This window comes from Lycium ferocissimum, chromosome 8 (genome assembly GCF_029784015.1).
Source record: "Lycium ferocissimum isolate CSIRO_LF1 chromosome 8, AGI_CSIRO_Lferr_CH_V1, whole genome shotgun sequence".
Classification (NCBI taxonomy): Eukaryota; Viridiplantae; Streptophyta; class Magnoliopsida; order Solanales; family Solanaceae; genus Lycium; species Lycium ferocissimum.
In genome coordinates, this window is record NC_081349.1 from 40,636,456 (window position 1) to 40,654,353 (window position 17,898).

General features: G+C 34.4%; 2 protein-coding genes and 1 long non-coding RNA gene across 3 annotated transcripts; all 3 read left to right on the forward strand.

Annotated features, from left to right (window-relative positions):
- Window positions 1-463: 463 nt before the first annotated feature.
- LOC132068465 (probable mitochondrial adenine nucleotide transporter BTL3) lies at window positions 464-6,049 on the forward strand. The gene is made up of 4 exons (XM_059462065.1): window positions 464-1,141; window positions 2,899-3,202; window positions 4,113-4,577; window positions 5,670-6,049. Exons 1-4 carry the CDS (start codon window positions 732-734, stop codon window positions 5,736-5,738), a joined length of 1,248 nt encoding a protein of 415 aa, XP_059318048.1. The 5' UTR covers window positions 464-731; the 3' UTR covers window positions 5,739-6,049.
- Window positions 6,050-8,538: 2,489 nt separating this feature from the next.
- On the forward strand, window positions 8,539-10,936 carry LOC132068466 (tubulin-folding cofactor C). Its single transcript, XM_059462066.1, has 2 exons — window positions 8,539-8,974; window positions 9,752-10,936. The coding sequence occupies exons 1-2, from the start codon at window positions 8,585-8,587 to the stop codon at window positions 10,412-10,414; spliced, it is 1,053 nt and encodes a 350-aa protein (XP_059318049.1). The 5' UTR covers window positions 8,539-8,584; the 3' UTR covers window positions 10,415-10,936.
- Window positions 10,937-11,259: 323 nt separating this feature from the next.
- LOC132068467 (uncharacterized) lies at window positions 11,260-12,323 on the forward strand. The gene is made up of 2 exons (XR_009417397.1): window positions 11,260-12,058; window positions 12,157-12,323. It is a non-coding gene; the product is annotated as an uncharacterized LOC132068467 (long non-coding RNA).
- The last annotated feature ends 5,575 nt before the right edge of the window (window positions 12,324-17,898 follow it).

A 17,898-nucleotide genomic window follows, 5' to 3' on the forward strand; every position in this document is an offset into this window, starting at 1 on the left:
TGTGTCGATATCAACAGTGACTCATTATTTCGATGAATCATTTCTTTGGACAGAAGAAGATTATGTAAACACTTACTCGAGATTTCACTTATCTCACTTCGAGGCAAAAAGCGTGCGTATCATGTGAACTTATGCTCTGCCTACAAACCTCTTAACTTTCCTCTCTCATTCCGATAGAGATTTGCCTAAGCCCTCATAACTTTCCACTCCCATTCTAATACGATATTCGCCTAAGCCCTAAGGTACCATTTGTACTTGCTAGCCTAGAAGCATGTCAGTCCTTCTATGTGATTTGTCCGGTATGTAACGTCAAAAAAATAATAATATCACATCAATTGCAACAGAAGGAGCATGTAACAGAACAAAAAAAGAGTTTCTTGTGGCATCTATAATCAATGTCTTATCATATACTGTACAAACTAGTCAAGTAGAAAACAACAATAGAAACATAAAACATAACTATATAGATCAACAGTTACCTGTCACTATAATCATCAATTCTTGAAAACATTAAAAAAACAAACATTTCCTTTTCATGTTTTTTTTTTTTTAATCAGTCAACTAACCAAAAAAAAAAAAAACTGAAAAACTTCAACAGTCCTAAGCAAAAGAGGAAATTCCTTTTTCATGACGATGGAATCTATGCATTTGTTTCTCCATTCTCTCTTCTCTTTTAAAAATCCCCTTTTTTCTCAAATTCCATTTTATACACTGTGCAAGTTCTTTTGAAAATGCATAACACAGAGAGTTGGTTGAATAATTTGATGATTCAATCGGATCCGGGTCGGGTTCGGGTTTCGAGTTTAAGCAGTAATGATCTGTGTTTAAATTCTATCAGCTTTAATGACTGTAATGATGTTGGGTTGTTTCTAGAAGATTCAGGTTCGAGATCACACGTGTCATTCATTAGGAACAACCAGAGTAGTTGTTTATATGTTCGAAAAAATCAAGGTAGAGGTGGGTTTTTGTCGGTGACGGTGTCGTGTAATGGAGGTGGAGGGAATGAAGGGTTTAAGGAAGATTCTGATGACGTGGCAGGGTGTGAGGAAGTTGAGAAGAAGGTGGTAAGTGGTGGAGGTGCTGCTGCTTTGAATACTACTAAACATTTATGGGCTGGAGTTGTTGCTGCTGCTGTTTCAAGGTAAAATATTACTAGCACTTTACAGTTTGAATTTGTTTTGATCAGCAAATTCTTACTATTTGATTGGGCCAAGTTTAATAATGAAAGAAAGGACTTTAGAATATTATGGTCTAAAACAAGTGATAGATACTTGTGTAGCTGTAAATCATTTCAGTTTAAGGGTAAAATGAGAAGTATTGTTACTACTAAATATATAAAGGTGTCCAGTCTTTTTAGGACTAACTAAAAACGAAAGAGGGACAAACGTATACCACAGGGAGGACTTGTTAACAAACATATTTGCTTAACAGTGCTATAATAAATGAGTATGAATAGAGCTAAATGGATATAGAAGATTCGTATAGCCAGCTTTAACTGGTTTTATTTGTGATTAAGGCCTAGTTTTTGTTGTTGGTATGATAATGTATTTCTGTCAATCAAGCTATTTAAAATGACTTTTTGTATCAATCAACTAAGCCTCAATAACAAACTAGTTGAAGTCGACTTTATGAATTCATTGTATCTATTTTGGTCTATTCGGCCCATTTAACATTCAAAATGCTTTGTCGTGGTAAGGTAAACTTCTATTGCATGGAGAAAATAGTGTCTATTCGAAAATTCAAATTGTTTAATTATTTGAGGATCAATTGGTTTGGCATGGACATGGTTGGACTATCTGATGGCGACTTTTCTGTCATTTAATGTGGAAGGATAACTACCTGGCGTATGTATTCTTGGCATTATTGGGATTCTAGGGACTAGATCACTTAATAGGACTTAACTTAAAAAGAGCAGCCTGTGCACTAAGCTCCTGTTATGCCCAGGGAAGGACTGGACCACATTGCGTCTGTTGTATGCAACCTTACCTTGCATTTGTATAAGAGGTTATTTCCACGACTTGAACAGCTGAACCTTACGTAATTTATTTATTTGACCAAAAAACAATTGAAGATTCTAATTCTACGTAATTGTAGAAATATTGAATTGCTTAGATATGAATACTACCAGGTTGATCTTATTTCTATTCTATAATTCCTGTGACTGAATCAAGTAGAGTACATCAATCGTCTATATGAAAGTAAGAAATCTAAACCTACTGCAAAGTAAAATTGAGATTTTAGGGAAAATTTTATTAAAGAAAAGCACCCAGAGAGAGCAATAATGGGTAGTACAACCATTTTCCATATGCATATTAGTACAATAGCTACCTGTGAATAGAACTAAGGAAATTAATCATCCTATTTACCTCCGGTAAATTTTCATTTTTACACCAAAAGGCTAAAAAAGAGAAACATCTATCCTTGAAATTTCAAATATTCTTCTTTTCGTCTTTAAGGATCTCTGGTTTCTTTCCTTCCCTACAATCCACCCTAAACCTACTGCAAAGTAACAAGAACTCTAGAAGTCCACATGGTAAGAATTGTGTGAAGGATATCTGTTGTTAGGAAGGATTTATCCATGAAGGTTGAAATGGATTTATCTCTTGTTACTTGAGCCAGGCATATATCTGCTTTTTGGTTGTGAAATGGATCAATGTGATTCCACATCTTAGCAGAATGAGTTTGACACATTAGGAACGAAACATATGCTCAAAATTTCTTCTTTCTGGGTTGTGACTTCTAATTTTGCCATGTGAATCTTAGCAATACTTTCGTGATGCTTTGTACATTAGTGGCATTGGGTGGTTATGTTTCCTATAAACTGTACATATAAGCTGTAATATATTTATTCTTTGTGGACCGTCTGACATTTGTTTTTCTGAATTGTTTTTGTTTCAGAACTTTTGTTGCTCCTCTTGAGAGATTAAAGCTGGAGTATATAGTTCGTGGTGAGAAAAAGCATCTTTTGGAGCTCATCAAGACGATTGCAGCCACTCAAGGCATCAAGGGATTTTGGAAAGGGAATTTTGTCAATATTCTACGCACAGCTCCATTTAAGTCTATAAACTTCTATTCATATGAAAAATACAGGGATCATCTGCTCAAATTAACTGGTAATGAGGAGGCAACTAATCTCGAAAGATTTGTTGCTGGTGCTGCTGCTGGAATTACAGCCACTGTGCTCTGCATACCTATGGACACTGTGAGAGATATTTTAGTATATTCAGTCTTTTTGCTCTTGATTTCTTTTTAAAAAGCATAACAAGTTGAACTCCGTTGAATTGGATATGTATCTGTATCTGTACTACTAAATCAAGAAGGGAAGTTAAAGTAGCCATGCAAGTTGGTTCTAGAGGCGGAACTTATCTTTCTTGTCCTGTTATATGGTGCAAGTTTGCAACTAGCTCGTAGATTCCCTAGATTGTGTGCTTTGGAAAATAATGTAAGTTCATACTGGCTTTCAAAGATTTTCTTTACCCAATTGACATTTTCAGACTGCTTAACTGGACAAATTATTTTCTTCAAGTGGCACCTTCTGCTTAGTCATACAAAATTTTCTCGGTCTCCCTTTCATGGTCATGCTGATTGTTTTGACTTTATGTAACTTATTTGAAGGAACTCAGAGGAACTACAAAGTTAGAGAGTGTGATTTTGTGTCTCAATTAAATTTAAAGAAGACCATTAGCATAAATGCTAAAGACTCTGTCTAATGAAGAAGCAGTAAAATGCTTTTTTGATTCAGCTTATCTGTAACAAATTCAGCTAATTTAATCATTTAAAAATATATTCGATAAGTTGGGTAATAGAATTATATTATTGCTCTAGACTTGATACTATGTTGCTCGGACTCTTCAAAAATGTCAACAGGTGCGTGTGGGATTCTCCAAAAGTAGTGTATTTTTGGAGAATCCGACACGGGTGCGCACGAAAGTGAAGAGTCCATGCAACTTAGCTTTGATATATTAGCATGTGAGTCCTATAGTATGCAAGTTACTAGTCTTTGGCTCTCTCTTCTTTATGGCTAAATTCGTGAACTACCTTAAGTTCTACCCTTTCGAAGATAATCTGACAATGTTTCTTTTCTTAATTCTTGGAAAATGTCAATAATTCAGATTAGGACAGTAATGGTAGCACCTGGGGGAGAAGCATTAGGAGGTTTAATCGGTGCTTTCAGCCACATGATTCGCACAGAAGGATTCTTCTCTCTTTACAAGGGCCTAGTTCCTTCCATCATAAGTATGGCACCTGGGGGCGCAGTTTTTTATGGAGTTTATGATATACTAAAATCAGCGTATTTGCATTCACCAGAAGGGAGGAAAAGACTACAGAATATGAAACAAGGCGAAGATCTAAATGCATTAGATCAGCTGGAGTTGGGTACAGTTAGAACTTTGATATATGGAGCAATTGCTGGTGCCTGTTCTGAAGCCGCTACATACCCGTTTGAAGTTGTGAGGAGACAGCTTCAGATGCAGGTCCGGGCCACCAAGATGAGTGCATTGGCCACTAGCATGAAGATAGTTGAGCAAGGTGGTATTCCTGCCCTCTATGCAGGATTGACTCCCAGCTTATTACAGGTACATCCAGCAAACAATTTCTTCTTGTCTGTTTTCATTGTATTGAATAGATATATAGGACCTTGTTTCAAAAAAAAGTCCTCAATGAAGTGGGAGGAGAACCATGAGGTATCAGGTTCAGATCCCAGTGCTGGCACAAAAACACTAGTTAATTTCTTTCCATTTGTCCAAGCATTGATGGACAAAGTTACCCGGCACCTGTGTTGATGGGCGGTAGCAGGTACCACGTGGAATTAGTCAAGGTGCGTGCAAGTTGGTCCGGCACTATGGTTATAAAAAAAAATGTCCTTGGATATGAGTATGGATAAAATCATCAATTTTCTACTGAACATGCAATTTGATGCCTAGACAACAAAACTTGGTGTGGGGTTAAGTACCAAGAACTTCGATGAACGGCAGACACTATTATCTTATTTTGAAGAACTAGTATAGTTTACATACATTTGTATTTTTTTTCCCATCCATTTTTTGATGCTTAAATAAGTTTATAGTAGTCAGCCATCATTATAACTCTTTTCTTAATCAACAAATAAGAGCCAATACATAGTCAATACTCTAGTAGCTCCAGACTGACTACATTAAGTTGTATGTTAAAAGCCCAAATGTTGCCTTTCTCTTGGCAGCCAAAACTGTCTATATTGGCGCCTTCTTTTGATATAGCTCATCTAGATGGGGAGGAACCTGTGTTGAGTATGCTTTCTTTAGAAGAAAAGAAACTAAATGGTCTGATTTTAAGTGTGGTTCTATGTCTCCATTTATTATAAAGGGATATGTCTCCATTTATTATAATGGGAACATTGTGGTCCACTCTGCTATTGAGAAGAAAGCTGTAAATCAATACTTTTTTTCTGTCAAAGCTTCTTCATTCAAGCATAAGATGTCAATAGAGTTGACTTTAGATTCTATCTTCATCTTCTTCTTTGCGTATATTAGATTTAACGGCTACGTATCCAGGATGTGGTGGTTCTCTTATGCTAACATTGTGATACATTTCTTCTGTTTAGCTGTTTAGAAGAGTTTCTTTGATCTGCTAGTTTTAGTTGTTAAGAAGAATTACAAATATAACAAAATGCGTCTTTTTATTGAACTCAGGTTTTGCCATCAGCTGCAATTAGTTATTTCGTTTATGAATTCATGAAGATAGTTCTGAAAGTAGAATAGCTATGAGATACGATTGCTCAAGTCCATTCATGTCGAGGAGTGCTATAAGTTGATGCTGACCAGTGGCGTACAAGTTAATATCAAGGCAAATTTCAGGCCTTTTTTAATTATGTAGCCTGATGGACACAGTAGGATTAATACATCTGTTTAGGAAGTATTAAAGAAGTTGCTGTTCAGTTAGGCTTTTCCTTTGTATCTTTTAAGAGGAGGAAAATTGCTGAAGCATTTGTATCTTTCTCCATTTAGTTCTAATGAATTGTGTGAACACTCTTTCTATAGTTTAAGCTATTATGGAAGAGATTTTTTACTTATACCGTATTTGAGTGTCTGCAACAAGTCAATTCACATTGAGACCTTCTTAATTTTTTGAGGCCATACACATTAGAGTACTCTTCTTGATGTGTGCTGTGGCCTGTGGGACTTGAAACTTTCTCATGACTGTTTTAAATGTAGTCCGTTCGATTTATCAGCTATTGATTTGTAAATATCTTAAACCGGATCAATAAGATATCGGGTTAAGTGGTACAATGTCAAAGAGTGTGAAATGATTCAGCTAAGAGCTATATTGCTCTAAACTCTTCAAAAATGTCAATGAGTGCATGTCGGATTCTTCAAAAGTTAGTGGATTTTTGAAGGATCCGACACGGTGCGATAACATTTTTGAGAGTTCTAGCAACACGGACTAAACGTTTGAGTGTGATCTGTTAAAAGAGTTAACATTTTTATTTTTATTGTAGGTCTGTAATAAGTTCAAATTCTCATCTGATGCCAAAAAGAAAGAAATGTTGTGGCTACATTAGCCTGGAAATGAACAGAAGATTCATGATCATTTCCACATTCTCATCATGAAAGAACAACCAGAAGTTTATAGTTCTACAGCATTAAAGCAAAATAAACTTTACCTGCAACTTTTATAGCTGAAAAATTTGTCCTCTGTATTCAAAGTCTCTGTAGAACTAAACTTCTTCAGCACTGGCTAGTTATTGAACTATTCTGTTGAATGTAAAGGCTAAAATTGTTCATAAGATATGCACATCAAATGGATAAGGTGGCTGATTAATCCTGCAATATAATTTGGTGGAGGTATTTTTCACACGTCAGACAGGTCTAAGGTTCAAGCACCTGGCATTTTAAAAATAAATAAATAAATAAATTCTTTCTTGTTTAAACTCGTCTATTTTGGGATCAATCTATTTTGGCCTTTAACAGTAAAAAGTTTGGCTAGAAGTCCTATTTTTCCAACGTAATTAGGGATCGTTTGGTTAGCAGACTAATTTATACTCGGAATTATAGTTCTGAGATTATAATTTTTGGATTAAATTAATAGTTCCAAGTTTGATGGGATAAGATGGATATCCAGAATTACGTCTGCGATTAAATTTATATTGTTTTTGGTTGATGGAATAAATTTATACCAGTTCTAAAAATTAAATATATAGTACCTCTATTTCAATTTATTTGTCTTATTTTCTTTTAATCTACTTACCCTCAATTTCCTACGTGACATATTTAAGACCACAAAATTCAAAGCTATTTTGATATATATTATATACATGTTTAGTTTAAGATAATAAGATTTAAAGGTTTTCTTAGTTTTCTTAAACTACGCGAGTCAAAAACAAATTAAAACAGAGAGGGTATCATTTCATTTTAGGGAAAAGGGTAAAAAATACCCCTCTACTTTGAAAAAAGGGCTAAAAATATCCTCAAAATTTATTTTGGGTCAAAATACTCTAAATCCTTAAAGTTTTCAAATATCTTGCACTGTCTTGTGAAATTATCCTCCCAAAATAACTTAGAAAGCATTTTTTAGGCCCCATTATCATTTAAACTGACCCATTAAATAATAACCTATAAGATCACTTATTCCCCGAATTCCTCAAACTTCAAACCTACGTATTGGGGAATAAGGGGATCTTTTGGGTTATTATTTGGGTGGTTTTATTTAAATGATGTAGCGGGTCTAAAAAATAATTTCGGATTATTTTGGGGGATAATTTCTGTCAAGACAAGGGTATATTTGAAAACTTTAAGGATGGGAGGGTTATTTCTAACCCAAAATAAGTTTGGAGGATATTTTTAATTCTTTTTCCAAAGTAGAGGGGTATTTTTGACCCTTTTCCCTTCATTTTATAGTACTAAAGAAGTGTTTTTCTTTAGCAAGAACTCTATTTTTCTGGCGTAGCAGCGCAAAAGATACTCCTTATGAATGATGATCCTGCTTGCTTATGTGATATCGATGCTAATGAGAATGCTCCCTAATTAGTCCTGCCAGTGATATATGATTATGTATGCATGAACTAATCCAAACTGTAAAACGTCAAATGACTTATTAAATCAGTTACGTATGATTTTGTTTGATTGATAACCATGATAATTCCAGAGAACACCTCACGTTTTAAGCACCTAAGGGGTCGTCTGGTAACTGGTTAGAGTTATATATATTAGTAATACATGAATTAGTTATGAGAGAATCTATATACTTTTTATGTAGGTATTAGTTATGCAGGGTTTAGTTATTCACGTATTAGCTATTCCACCTTTTGTCATGCATAAAACAATACATAGATTTCCTCATAACTTATACATGTATTAGTTATGCGAGTTTTAAATTGCAAACGAAACACTATACTAATTTTATACATGAATAATTCATATTAAAAGCCATTATCAATCTGATCTCTAATGCTACGACTTTAATACGTTTAATATCTTCTTTAAGTAAATCAAAATAAAGCTCTAATCTCCAATATTAGAGGGACCAAAGTGCAAAGTTCTAAACCATAAGTAATTCCAAAATTTCCATCACGTTCAGTCAAGTTCAATCTGCTCAAACTACTTCATCAATGGATTCAGACAATCATCTCCCCAAACCCGACCCGAATTCGGATCATTCGGATCCCGCTCTCCGACGAAAACACGCAGCAATGATCGAACGCCTCTCAAACCTACACCAAACCCGTTTAACCCGCAAACCCGACCCGGAATCAAACTCCACAGCTTCCTTTCTATCTCGATTCACCGAATCCAAAAACTCAATCGAATCCACACTCACCCGAATCCGTCAAACACCCGACCCACATTCCGACCCGACCCTAAAACCCGAACTCGACAACGTATCAATGTCCATTGCGGATCTTGAAAAACTAGTCGCGGAAAACACTTTTTCGTTACCATCGTATGAAGTTCGTACGTGTCTGAAAACAATAACGGATTTAAAACAATTCGTCGAACAGGTGATACGCATTTGCATTTTTTACATAGTTCTATCCTTTATTTACAGTTTAGTCCTAATTTTCTCTTCTGTTTCATTTTCACCCTAGGGAAAATTACCTCTATGTCTACTGCTAGATAATATTTACACGCTTTAGCTCATATTTTGAATTTGTTACCTGGTTCAGCCCATATTTGTGTATAAACACCTTTTATACAAGGTTGATACATTATGTATAATGCTTTGCCCCCAGTTATAATGTTGTATAATATTGCATAAACTGAAAATATGGCTACGTGGCGTAATATTTTATGTTGGGCTGTTTATTTTTGAAAATTTCCCCGTTTGGCCATAGAAACCAAATATTTTCCCCTTTATTTGAATTTTTTGAAGATGGAGTTGTGTTTGGTTATAGCTTTTGCAAATTTGGTTGTTTGAACGTACTGAAAGCGGAAAAAAAAGTGTAAACAGGGTTTTAGGTTTTTTTCAAATTCCAAATAGAACTTCAGGTTGTATTTGGAATTTTCATGGCCAAACCTGATTTTCAAATAAAGCGAAAAAAGAAAAAAAAAATCCGGAAACAAGTGAATAATTCTCATGGACAAACGGGTCCTTATAGTTTAGTAGAGGATAATCATAAATTCATAATATTGTCATTTCTGTAGGAATAGGGTTCATGCTGTTTTGTACTCATTAGAAAGCTATCAATGAAAAATCATCTTTTAGCTCTCTTAGTATAGCTTTAGCTTAGCTTAATTCGTAGCTAGGTTTCTCCTAAAATTCTATCTTGCATCAACAGGTTACGGGTGAAGTAATCCCAAGGAAGAAGTTCTCTTTTAAGAACAAGTCAACTAAGAAAATCACAACCCAAAATGACACCGTATCAGAAGTCCCAAATGTGGAATCAAAGAGCACAGGGTTTAGGGTTTTGGACTCGCCTGGATTTAGGGGAAAAGAAAATGAGGTGTTAGTGAAAGAATTCAATAAGGGTAATGATAATGAAGAGATTAGGGAATTTGTGTTATCAGAATTAAGCGGTTGTGAAGTGAGACTAATGGGGTGTGTAAGGGCATTATTTGTGCATAAACTAATTGATTGCAAGGTATATGTTGGGCCTATTTTCGGGTCGGTATTGATTGAAGAAGCGACGAATTGTGTGTTCGTGATGGCGTCTCACCAGATTCGTATTCATCAAGCTAAAGGATGTGATTTTTATCTTCGAGCGAGGAGTAGGCCAATAATTGAGGATAGTAATGGTGTAAGGTTTGCACCGTATTGTTTAAAGTATGACGGGGTTGAGAAGGATCTTGAGGAAGCTAATCTTGGTGAAGAGACGGGGAATTGGTCGAATGTGGATGATTTTAAGTGGTTAAGAGCAGTGCAGTCTCCAAATTGGTCAATTTTGCCGGAAAATGAACGCCTTGGAACAATAGATATTTCAAATCGAGACCCGAAAATTTAAATCTTTCCGCTTGATGAGTGTTTAGTATGTTGAACCCTCATTGTGTAAAGGATATAACTTTTTTTGGTTATCTTCTTAAGTGTACTTGAATCTTAGAGGAATTAGGATGCATCAGCTCGAGGAGCGCTATAAGTTGGCACTGACAAGTGGGGTACAAGTTGATCTGAAGGGAAATTTCTGGACTTTTTGTATTATGTAGCCTGAACACAGTGAGAATAATACATCTCATTGAAGAGGTATTAACGGAAAATTTCTTGTCTGTTAGGCTTTTCCTTAGTATCTTTTAAAAGGAGGAAAGATTGCTGAAGCTTTTCTATCTTTCTCCATTTAGCTGTGGTGAATTGTGGGAATCATCTTTTCTATAGTTTTAAGCTATTAGAGGAGAGATTTTTTTACTTTATTTGGTGAATGGCCTATTTTTATTTTTTTGAGGCCATACTCATGAGAATACTCCTCTTCATGTGTGCTGTGAGACTTGAAACTGGCTCTGGTACTGAGGGCTGCTTTTCGCTTCAGCTTTGAGTCGCTAACCGAACCAGTAAGATATCAGGTTAAGTGGTACAATGTTAATAGTGTGAATCGATTGAACTAAGAGCTATGTTGCTCTAACTCTTCAAAAATGTCAATGGGTACATGGTGGATCCTCCAAAAGTAATGCATTTTTGGAGGATCCAACACTTTGCTGCAACATATTTTGAGAGTTCGAGCAACCTAGACTAATCTGTTAAAAATTACACTGTTGTTTATTTGTTTGAGGCCTATAATAAGTTCAACTGCTAATGTGATGTATTTAAAAAAAAAAAAAAATTGTGGCTGCATTAACCAGGAGATTCATGGATCATTTTCATCATCAAAGAACAACCAAAAGTTTACAGTCATACAACATTAAAGCAAATCAAAATTTACCTGCAACTTTTATAGCAGAAGAATTTCTCCTCTGCATTCAAAGTCTCTGAGGAACTAATATTCTTCTGCAGCTGGTTATTGAACTGTTCTGTTCAATGTTGAAGGCTCAAATTGTTCATAAGACATGCATATCAAATGGATAAGGTAGCTGATTAATCCTGCACTATAATATGGTGTAGGTATTTTTTTGGTTAACTTCTTAAGTGTATGCATCAGCTTTTGTTGATGAAATACATCACTTATTATTTTTCTGTTTTAAGAGGTGAACTAAATATAACAGAACAGAGACATGATGCTAAAGTTGTTGCCTTCCAGTTTCTTGGATAGAGAGATTTCGTTATGTTTCTATTACCTACTTCTTATTAATTTCTATTTGCTATTAGCAGTTGTTGGTCCATTTCCGTGCTTTTTGTGTTTTTTGATTGATGCTACATCCTTTGGTTGCATTATTGAAAAAGTACTACATGCTTTGATTGTACCTATATTATGGTCCAGAGTGTGGATGGTTTGAAGTGATGCTACATTCCGACGCTTTGGTAAATGCTTAACACATATTTGCTGAAAGGAACAGAGATAGGAAATTGTATTTGCTATACTAGTTATATTTACTGCAGAGTATCAATGGAATCAAATCGTCACTGCTATGGAGAAAGTCATCTTTGAAGAAGAAGCCGGCGACTAGAGTGTTTTGCTTTTGGTACTCCACGGAAGCTGATTATTTTTCAATTAGACTTTTAAGTCTCTTGCCGTCTTAATTGTCAAAAAAACAAAAATGACTGAGACTGAAAAGGAGGATAAAGTTTGAAGCGACAAACTATAAAATCTCTTTAGGGTAGAGATAAGGAGGTTTTGTGGGCTTGGAAATTGGGGTTGCAGCCAGTGGAGGAGGTTGGTATCTCCTTAGGAGTTTGTCTTCTTTACAATGTGGTAGGCATCAGCTGGAGAGTATCACTTGTTAAATGAGAGTAGTAAATAGCGCAAAGGTTTTGGTCAAATAAACTGATATACTGCACTACTCGTTGTCTAGCTTACTTTATATCAGATTTTTGCCTACGGATAGATCACGTTACTTTACCCGTTCCAAACTAGCGTTGCGGAATAATTATGAACATTAAAGGTAAGGACACATTGATTTTACGTGGAAACCGTCCGGTTCACAAAGGGTGAGAAAACCACGATCTACACCTCTGTAGGATCTTTCCCCAACTTCACTACAACAGTGAGCCTTTGCAAAGTCAAATTACAAACTTTGTAACTTAGGAACTAAACTCTAATTCCTATCTCGCTAATCTCCCTAGACTAGTGAGCCTGCTTCAAGTTATCCCAACTTGAAGTTGAATTTGACTAACGTTTATAACTAAAGCAATTGCTTCTACAAAAGCTGATAAAGTACAACTCGATGAATAATCCTAATACAGACTCAAGAACTGTAAAACATAAACTCTGCAAATCAGGTTCTTCAATCTGCTTCTTTGTATTAGACGCACTTCAATAATCAGAACTATCGATCTCTTGCATTGACCGTGTTTGCTCCAGCTCTGATTTTCTCTCTATGTGAGTGCCTAAATCTTCTTCATGGCATGATTTGAATATTTATAGTACTAGGTTTGCATCAAGTAGGCTGAACTCAATCCCTCCAAGGTAAGGCCCATTACGAGAGTAAGGGTTTGAGTTGACTTGAGATTCTTGCATCATCGCGTCTTCAGTGTCCCTGTAGAAGTCTGAAGTATCTCGATACTTATGGCAAGAAATCCTGCAAACTTGTCCGCCAAGTCTTTACCATAAAACACAAATCCTACTTGCAGTAGGACTCTGAGCTGGAACATGTTCTTGGACTTGGTTCAAACACTTGATTCTTCCTTCTCTGAATCTTCTCACCGTGATCGAGATGGAACATGTCCATAGACCTGTTTCATTCACCTTGTCTTGCATATGTCTCTGAACTTCTCACTGCACCTGTCTCTACAATAGACCATGTCTGACTGTCTGTAGACCTGGTTTACTTGCCTTGTTCATTTAGTTTGTCAATCATCAAAATTCACACATGCGTATGCAACATAAACGCAGTGTAGCTTACTTGGTTCTTTGATGAGTCCGACCATTGCCATACTTTCAGATATCATATGATTCATCAGCAGCTATTTCAAGTAATCACGATGCTCATATTAAGAGTGGTTATCAAGGAATACATTTGATTCATCTTTTGGTTATTGGTTAGTCGTCTGGAATTGTTTCGTTGTTTCAATATGGATTGTACTGCTATTGTTCCGCAAATGTTTTAAACGTAGACAAATGTCGAGCTGACACAACACTTACGAGTTACGGCTATGGCAAACCATGAACACTCTCTTACTAGTCTCTGTAAAAGCTTCTGATCAGTTATCTTAATTAGCTGAACGTGACCTGATATCTGCAAATCAGGAGTTTGACACACATTACTGAAGATGAGGATTTAGAGATGTTGAGAAACCAACTAATCGGAGCAGGATTGGAGTCCTTTCCTTGTGCAGCCATAAGATAGCTTTTGAAGCAGAGCAATGTGTGAGGAGGCCTATCTACTTCTGTCAAGGTATAGGAACTTGGTGGTAATTTGCTTCCCATCATCTTTTACTACTTTGGAAGTCCTTTAAGTTTCTTGTGTTCAGACTTGATTAGTTTTAGATAAAATTCAACTATGAAATTCTGAGAGACATTGCACCTGTTGAGTTTGTAAATCAACTGGTTTATATCTTAAGCTTTGCTTCACAAAGGAATATGTGTTCCAGAAGTACCTCACGTTTTTTCTTTTTTGTCCCTCTAAATATTTGAACCAAACATTGGGAACTTGTGTATATGCTAAATGTATATCTGATATTGATGCAAGCATTCTGTGGCTGATAATTAGATTAATAGCTTAGGGTGACGACAATGCCATTGAATCGAAACTTTTACCTGCCTCTGAAGAAGCCTATGGTAATGGAATCATATTTTTATGAGTAGATGATGTACGGAAACAGTAGGAGATCCTTATTTTCAAGTTGGAGCCGGATTACAAGCTGAAACATTTTCTATTTTCTCTTTGATAGTGGATGCTATTGGCGAGTCAAGTTCATGCAGAAGTCTATGATTCAAGCCCTGGGATTGGAGTCGCCTTTGGTAGAAAGCGCTTTATCCCCCAATATGGGACTTTCTGGTGCGAAGCAGTATTAGTCCGGGCACCAAAGTGTATACCGGACACCAGAGTGGGAAACCAAAAAAAAAAAAAAGATGAAAATAAATCACCAAATATTTTAGGTGGACAACAGTATAGTAGGCCAAGCTTTACTACATCCCTGGCACTGGTACTTCAATATCATAGTGAACATTCCTCTTCTACAAACATGAAGCACTATGTCCATTTGTAGGCCGAATACATGAGGTTATTTGTCCCATTTTGGGGGAACTTTCATAAATACAAGATATATAAGAGTTAATTATATAATCTACAATTAATTTAGGTATTACAAATTGTGTAACTTAAAGCTAAAAACAAGGAGATTATTGCTATGAATAAAAAATCTAAAAATAAAGAGATTCCCTATATTAGTGATAGCATAATTAAATGCATATAAAACACAATAAGTGCTTACCTAAACAAGTTCCAAAGACAATCTACTAGCAAGCTAATTCATGATTATTATCTTTTTTTTTTTTAAAAAGCTAATTCATGAACAAGTATATTACTGTAGTATCTGTTATATATATTATCTATCTATATATTGTATATTGTTACTATATATGTTATTGTAGAGGACAATTGGTTAGCACGTAGAGTAATATATTCATATATTAAGTATATTGTAATATTATATACTATAATATACAAACTTAGATATACTAATTTCTACTATTATACCTACATATATTTTGTTATCATCTTTTCGGTTAAATTTACCAATTTGAATATACCATCTACTTTTTTATGTATATTTCAATGTACTTTTGTTATATTATTTACCATATCTTTTCGTGTACTTTTCTTAATATTAATATTAATATATTCAAATAATTTTTTTAAGTCACAAAAAAATAATTGCATCAGTCATCAAGTGAAAATGAAAAAAAATAAAAAATAAAAAGAAGAAGAAAGAGGAGGAAACGAAAGGAAAAAAAAATCTTCTTAAAACGGTGGATGGAACATGGGACTTGAAATTGATTATGTTTTGTTTATTTGGAAAATTACACTATCTCTCATGCCCTTTTCATATTTTTTTTTTTTTTGGGGGGCGGGGGAGGGGTGGGTGGGGGTGTGGAGGAGGATGATTTTGAAAGAAAGAGAAAGTAAAAAATGGATGCATTAATGGTAGTAACTTCTAAAATTAAGTATTATTGATATTTTAGAAATGTAAAAAGTTGTATATTTGTAACTAAACAGTTAAATAAGTTGTATTTATATAAATTTTTAAAGTAGTTGTAATTTTTTTAATTACTATTTGAAAAAGTTGTATATGTGTGACTTTTCCATTTTTTGACACAAAGTCTTCAGCTCTATAGGGCTTATTTGAACATTTTGACCCAAGATGAGATCCATATATATTCATTGGAAACAGAAAAGGGCAATTTGCAGGATTGTCCTTCGCTGGGGGTGGTCTTTAAACAACTTTTTCTTTTTTTGGTAATATAGTAATTAACCATCTTTATAAAAAAAAAAAAGGTGTGTATGATTACCAATTAAGTAACTTTTGTCAAATATTTGATCATTTAATACACTATTACAACAAAAAAATTTGTATATATTTTTATCATTAGACGATTTTCCTTGTGATTTTTTTTTTTTTTAGCTTAGAATTTGGCAATTAAAAATGAAAATTAGATTTTATGCATCTTTTTTGATACCCACAAATATTATTCAAATATCGGGATATTAGGCAAGGACCCAACTATGCGAATATTCATTGAAAAAAGAAAAGGGCAATTTGCTTTGGGGTACTTGTCGCCCTCAAGATGCTGTCCTTCGCCGGGGGTGGTCTTTAACTTTTGTCCTCAAGATCACTAAAATTTGAAAACTTACAAAAATTAAAAATTAAAGAACACCCCAAATGAACGACAATCCGCGCAAAAAGAAAGGGAAAGAAAACCCCTGTATATGCATATGGGCCACTTTACGAAGGTTCATGTACAATGCCTTAAAAACTGTTTTGAAAAAACAGTTTTGATTCTTCTAAAATGTTGAATGTTAAAAGTGTGTTCAAAAGGAAAAATTAATCACACATTTAATCACAGCTAATTCCACATTTAATTGCACCAGGTGTCCGATCGGCTTTAATCCCAAAATGAATGTCCGTGGCCCAAAATAATGCTAAGGCTAACCGGCCCAACAGTCCTGGCGCTTAAAAAAAAAAAAAGACTTTTTGTGGCGGTAAAGTCGCCACAAAGGGCGTACAAAGATATATACATGTGTTGGAATTATATATACACTTTATATACAAAAATTATACAGTTTATATACATATGCTAGAATTAATCATACGTTTATTATACATAAATTATACGTTAGTTATACACTTATTATACACATATTATGCAATAATGATATGATATATATTTTTTTTAAATACACAATAGTGATACATATTATATACCACAATGATACGGTTTCTATAATACATTTTTTTGTACGTATGGTACACTTTCTATACAAGACTGATACAATTTATATACACATGCTGTAATTATATATACACTTTCTATACAAAAATGATACATATTATATACAAAAATGATACAATTTTCTATTCTATACGGGCGATTACACCGTGTTGATACACATTATATACATTATATATACAAATGATACATATTATATACAAAAATGATACATTATATACACAAATGATTAGTGATTCATATTTTATGCGGTTTTCTATATTAGATAGGTACGATACATATTTTATACACAAATGACACATATTATATATAAAAATCGCCACAAACATTTTTGTATTTGAGTTTTTATTTGAAAATTGTCTTATTTAAGTTTTGGCTAATGGATGGGATTAATTTAGTGGGTATAATTTGGGTTTAGAAGGACTTTGGCCACCGGGTGAAATTAATTTCACCCGACTGGCCATATATGTCCTTTTCCCAAGAAAAAAAGGTTCTCCTTAGATTTTTCCGACTAGTCATTTTCAAGCTTAAAGATTTTTCCAACCTAACCTTTACCAAGCAGGCATATCTACTGAATTTAACAGCTAATTTAGCACCTCATGAAAGAGGGTAAAGGAAAATAAAAAATCATCAATTTGAAACTTAATTTATTAAAAATGGAAAGCTACCAAATATCATGGCATGTCTATTTTATCGCACATTAGAATTATTAACGTTTTTACTTTTGAAATATCCTTTTGCAAGGAATATTTTACTACATTCTTCTGTAATTGTTCTATTTTTCTGGGGGTAAAATGTCTGTCCCAATTTAATTGCCTTTGTATCCTAATTAACATCTTATGATTGATATATATCTTAACCTAATATCGACATTTATATGTGAAACTAAAGTTTGGTACAGAATTGAGTTTTTAGATCCTAGTGGAAAGTTCATTTTGTAGATATCTTAATGC